Consider the following 6,000-nt stretch of genomic DNA (forward strand, 5'->3'; position numbering starts at 1 on the left):
TATCTAAAGTAAGAAGAGTATCTTATAAATAAAAAAGATCTTATATTTTATATATAGTATCTAATATATAAATAAAGATACTAGTAGTAGTTATTATATAGTCTAACGCTACTATAGAGGTTAGAAGAATAGTTATATAAATCTAGTATAGTGTTATAAATAGATAGGCTGTATGTTGTAGATTTAGCGTTATTAGGCTAGCTAACTTATTAGAATTATTAGGTTTAGTAGTATTATTAGTAATTAGATAGAATAAAATTTTATCTTTATAAAGTGTAACATAAACTAGAGCTTAAGGCCGCTAGTATTGCTAGGTAAATTAGTATTCTAATTTGTTCCTGGAGATGGTGTTGCGAACCCACTGGGACTATCCTATCGCGAGCCAAGAGATTGAGTACGAGCCGTCTACCGTGGGGCGTGTCAAACTGTTGCATCCCATTTGACCAGCACCCACATACCAGAAGAAGAGAGCGATTCTTGTATCTGCCTGAGAAATGGTAAGTCTTGCACGCTGTGTGATCAGTAATCGCGACAATATTGATAGTAATATAGGCCTTCAATTGTAGTACTTGATCAAAGTTTAGCCCTGTGGTCTCGAGGCGCTGCAGCGCATTGGACAATCCTGGAACGCTCTGAGGCTATACCGCAACCAACAGCGCTTTCGAAGCTAGTGCTTGTAACACCTACTCTGACAGCCTTCAAGGTGACGATGCTACACGGCCTGGACTCGAAATTCTGTACGCCCGTTTACGGCCAAGCCGTCCGATCGATTAAATGGAGAGGAAGCGGAGTAACGAACTTCTCCAGCGTAGGATGTGCTCACGATGACTTGCTGAATGGTCACGTGCTCAATATGTGCGTGGAACGAACGTGGAAGAGGGTCTCGCGAGGGCAGGCGTGGCAACCACCCGAGTTCACTTCGCCACATGTGGCTGGAAAAGTAGCGAGAATCTACTGACTGCCGGACCAGAGTACTGACATGAACTTGAAACCAGACAGTACCGAGCGCAATGAGTGCAGTGGAGAGTGGCTCGTTGTGGCGTACTACACATTAGGGAGTCGTTTCCCGGAGAACGGCTCTGTCACGTGCGAGTAATCTCGGGCTAATGCAGGGCAGGGAAGGCGTGGTAGCGGAGATTATGGGCCAACTCTAACGGTGGGAACCCGTCTCGACTACTGGTCCAACGCTGCCCGTCTCCTTACTCCACGTTTTGCACTCGTAGACGTGGTGTGTCGCATATCCAGCTTCAAAACATTGCAGCTGAACGGGTCCGCTTCCACACGTCAATCAGCCGCACGCATAGCCCCAGTGATCAGCACATCCCGAGGCGCATTCGCTCGCTGATCGCCCCAGAATCGGACCTCTTGTGCAACCGCCGCCTGTTTGAGCGACGTTGTCAACCCCGAGTCTCTGGGACACACTTTACCTTTGACAAAGAAAACACTCAAACACCATGTCGGCCGCCGCAGCAACCAAGCCGCCGGGCACCCCGCGCCGCGAAGTCAACACCAGGACTTCCTCGTCCCCTGGAGCTGCCAACCGAACCCCCCGCTCCTCGACGCCCACTACGAACGGCACCACCCCAGTGTCACGAACACGCTCTGTCCGTGGAGGCGCCAATGGCACGCCAGTCTCAGCGCGCGCAGCTGTCAAGAAGCCCGCCGCATCCTCGAATCTGAGCACCTCACAGGCCGATGCCGCCGATAACGACGCCCGAGACGAGCAGGCTGCTCTCCTCCAAGACCTCAAGGAACGCCTGCAAAAGGCAGAGAGCGAGGCAGAGGAGCGACAGAAGCAGGTCGAGATCCTCAACTCTCGCCTCGACGATGCTCTCACCGAGCAGGCCAAGCTTGAAGAACGTGCCCACGAGGAAGAGGAGAAGGTCGAGTCGTTGGAGAACGTAAAGCGCGAGCTGACACGCCAACACCGCGAGCTCGAGGGCATCTACGAGGCCGAACGTGCGCAGATCATCAAGGAGAAGGAGGAGACGCAGTCGAGGGAGGAAGAAATGCAGAACACTATCCAGCGCCTCAAGGAGACCATGGCAAACAAGAACATGCCCACTGGCGAGGCAGAAGAGGAGCAGCATCTGTCCCGAGCCTGTAAGTCACACTCATTGGATCAACGTAGGAGTCATGTAGATACTAACACACCTCACAGCAAGCTTCCGCAACAACCCATCCCGCACCAACTCCTCCCAGAACCTCGAGAACGTCGCATCCTTCGCACCACCCAACTCGGTCAAGCGCAGCGACTCGCGAAACAACTCGAAGCTCATCCACCAAAAGGACAAGATCATCGAAGACCTGCGTCTCGAGCTCGCCGAATACCAGGTCAAGGTGTTGGAGGTAGAAAATGCTGGCGGCGGACGCATGCGCGAACTAGAGAAGCAACTGCTCGAGACGCGCATGACCAACGCTAGGCTCATGGAAGACAACGAAAGCTTCCAGCTTCTGCTCGGAGAGAAGACGCTCAACGGAGACTTGAGCCGCGGCGACTTCCTGCGCGAGACATCCAACACCGAAGACCGCGCACCGTCCCGTAGCGGCCCTTCAACCAGTCTGGCTGACGAGCTTCAGTCCGCCGAGGAAGGCGATGCCGAAGTCGTTCGCAAGCTCGAAACTGAGCTCAGCAGCATGAAGGCGCAGAACCAGGCCCTCACCCTCTACATCAACAAGATCATCGGTCGTTTGCTCACACACCAGGGCTTCGAGTCGGTCCTAGGCAACGATGTTGAGAATGAAGGCTCTGGAGGCCCCAACAAGAACAAGGAGCTACCACCGCCGCCTCCCCAAGACAGTGACCAGCCACAAGGATTCCTTCAGCGCGCCAAGTCTGTTGCCATGGGCGGAAACCGCAAGCCACGCCCCTTGTCCATGATGGGACCTCCCGCCGCGCCCAACCAGACGAGTGCCCATGAGGATCCAGCCACTGCTCCTTCCATTCCTTTGACGCGAAGCACGTCAGGCCGACACCCAAGCGGCAGCCACCACCACCGTCGCTCAACTTCTGAGATTCCGGGCCTTACAAGCAACCCAACATCGCCTGGCATGGTCTCGCCTCGCAACTCTTTCTTCGGTCCGCCAGTCATCTCGAGGGCGCCTTCAGGTCAAGGCCCCATCCCCGAAGACAAAGAGGTGGACACACGGACAGAGTCTTCCTCGGCAAGCCACGTCGATACACCATCCCCACCACAGCAAAAGCTGCCACGCAGTGAGACCACTGGCCCCATGACGGGTAAAGGCATGCGACCTCTTCGCCTTGTCCAGAACGAAGAGGAAGCCTCAAAGGCCCGCAAGGCCGCCAACCGCGCAAGTTGGTTCGGCGGACTCTTTGGCGCCAACCAGCCACAGCAGAACCAGGAGAACGCTTAGTACAACTCACGACGTCCTCCTTGTTAAACAGACAATTTCATGTAAGTACTTCTAGAACGGCGTGCTTGGCTCCTTTGGATACGACGGATGGATCAACGACTTAATGTTGGGAAAGCAATGAGAGATGAGGGATGATGAGCAATCGATTGAATGGGGATGAGCAAACATATATACATTTGTGGGTGAGGGGTACCAGTCATGAGACTTTCTTTGTTGGACTCCTTGCTTGCACTATTCTTGTATACCCCCTTCCCTGTCTTTTTGGATAGTCTATACTTGCATGTGGGTTTTGGGTTGGTAGTTGGTGCAATGGTATGCTTTTTACTTTTAAGTCGTGTTGACTTTGGGCGTCGACGTGTCTCTATCGTCGTTTTGTGATTGCGCGTCTTTTCCTTGTTCTCTTTGTCGGTGGCTCCGGAGCACTACGAACGGGGTTCGCATCGTTCCTCCCTTGCATGGAAAGCGCTAAGCTCCTCTTTCGCCCACGCTCACCATCCTCATGCCTCGCTTCCACCACCCCTCCCTCGTCGCCATCCTCCTCGTCGCCTACACTCTCGCCATCCGTATCCACAGGCCAACCCTGCATCGCACAGCTCAACCTCCGCTTCCTACTCTCCAACCCTTCTAAGCTGTCCACCAAGCTCTTCCTCGGCAGCACACTCAGACTACTCCTTCTGTCCTCACACCTCTCACAGATTCCTCCATCGCTAATCTGTCGTCGCTTCATTCGCGATGGACACCGATTTGGGTCTAGGCTGTGTAGCGCGGCATGGCCGCATTGTGTGTAACGGGTGCGAAGGATGTGGGCGCATGTGTGGGGTTGGTGCGAGGAACAGGTTGAGACGAGGATGTAGCACATTGTTGGGTGTGTTAGGGCAATGCGTTGATATGGTGAGTAGTCGCTGCAGTACGGGTGTTGATCACTCTGGCGGGCGTGTTATACACACTGGGTGCTGCTTGATGCGCGTTAGTTTGTTGGGTCGATTGTGTAAGTGCACGAGACGTTTTCTGTTGTTCATTCATTCATGAGGTTTAAGTCTTCATTGTTCATTGTCTTTGTCTTGTTCTTTGTGTCTTGTCTATACTGACATGTCTTACTATCCCAGTCGAGACATCGACGTTGAGCAAACATGTTAACAAAACAGTTCACATATCGCCTGAGCTATTCTCTGAAATCTGTAGGCTCAGGTGTCTATCGCGCACGTTCTCAGGCCCCGACTTCATCAGAATCCGCCTGCATCAGCAAATCGTAGAGAGTGGCATCCGGCTCGTAGCCTCCTTTCCCACCTTTAACAAGTTTCTTCCGACGACGAATCTCGTCTTTGTAGCGTCCTCGGTTCTCAAACAGATACTTCCAACGAAATTTCGACTTGGCTTCCAGCTCTTCCAATGGCAGGTTTATGATGTATGATCTGTTAGAGAGACCGCTCTTAAGCCATCGAACCCTGTGATAAGCGTTCGAGTTCCCCTCCCGAATCTCGATGCCAAACGTCCAGTCCTCGCAATTGTCGTATGCCACTTCATAATTCTCGCACCAGACCTGCCCATACCACGTGAAGTCGGCTGTAAAAGGAATTTTGATGAGCTCCTTCTGACGTTTGCGCTCCCTCCACAAGCAAGCTACAATCTTGAGCGAAGATCGGATCACGAAGCGCAGATAACGCGCTGGCTCAAGCCATCCTTCATCTACTCCCCGCTGGTTCCCAACCAAAAGGATTATCAGTTCAATGGGTGTCTGGAATGCGGCCAATTCTTTGACTACGTCATTTGGCCAGCGGCCATGTCTCGAGCCCCACGGAAGATAAAGGTCTATAGCCAGCTTTTCTAGACTAGGGCATTTCGTTCGAATCTTCCGAACATCCTCTGCTGACGGTACGCTCGTACTGGTTGGGCCAAGACATTGAGGTCGAGTGACGTCCAGCATCGTGAGCTGGGTAAGTGGCAGTAGGTCAAGGAAATCCCAAGGAATGAGTTGATCAGCGTACTGAACAGGGAGACCATGGTCCCAAGGAGCGCGAGTCTTGACGTTGAAAAGCGCTGGAAATGGACATGAGCTGTCCAAGTTATCGAGATGCGACTTGAAGTCTGCTACATCTTCCCCATTGCGAGGAAGAAGACACAGGGCTTCTAACTTCGGGGTTATCCCAACAAATGGTATGAGAGAGCTCAGGTGGAATAATCCAATGTAGGTAAGGTTCTCCCAGCCTCCTCGAGTACCCCAATGCAGTAGCTCGTCGTGTTCGAAGATGGGCGAGTTTTCTACGTACAAACGCAACTCTTCCAGCTTCGGTAACAGCTCTGCCATCATGAAAGACTTCCTGAGTTGACGACGCGGCTCAATTAAGCCCTTCGCGACGACTTGGAGGTTTATCAAAGCGGTGTTTCGAATAAGCATGTGGATAAGATCTGATTCGAATCCTTCCCAAAGCTCAGTCGCGTCAGTCCAGAACAGATCGAATGCGCTCAATGTGATATTTAGATGAGTCAACGTAGATACCGCGGGTTGTAAAAACAGATGGACTGTTGCCGAAGATAGCTGATCGTCCACAACCGAGCTTTCGTTCTTCATCTTTAACAAAGAGGTGTTCAAGCGAGCGGCTGGGAAGCGAGTGTGCAATGTGTCGA

At 52.3% G+C, this 6,000-nt stretch overlaps 1 protein-coding gene across 1 annotated transcript; it reads left to right on the top strand.

Annotated features, from left to right (window-relative positions):
- Window positions 1-1,454: 1,454 nt before the first annotated feature.
- J4E84_008603 (uncharacterized protein) lies at window positions 1,455-3,375 on the top strand (the record flags this gene model as incomplete). The annotated part of the gene is made up of 2 exons (XM_049391174.1): window positions 1,455-2,103; window positions 2,162-3,375. The coding sequence occupies 2 exons, from the start codon at window positions 1,455-1,457 to the stop codon at window positions 3,373-3,375; spliced, it is 1,863 nt and encodes a 620-aa protein (XP_049241206.1).
- Between the last annotated feature and the right edge of the window lie 2,625 nt (window positions 3,376-6,000).

The sequence above is a fragment of the Alternaria hordeiaustralica genome (genome assembly GCF_023758085.1).
Source record: "Alternaria hordeiaustralica strain BMP 2776 chromosome Unknown scaffold_22, whole genome shotgun sequence".
NCBI lineage: Eukaryota > Fungi > Ascomycota > Dothideomycetes > Pleosporales > Pleosporaceae > Alternaria > Alternaria hordeiaustralica.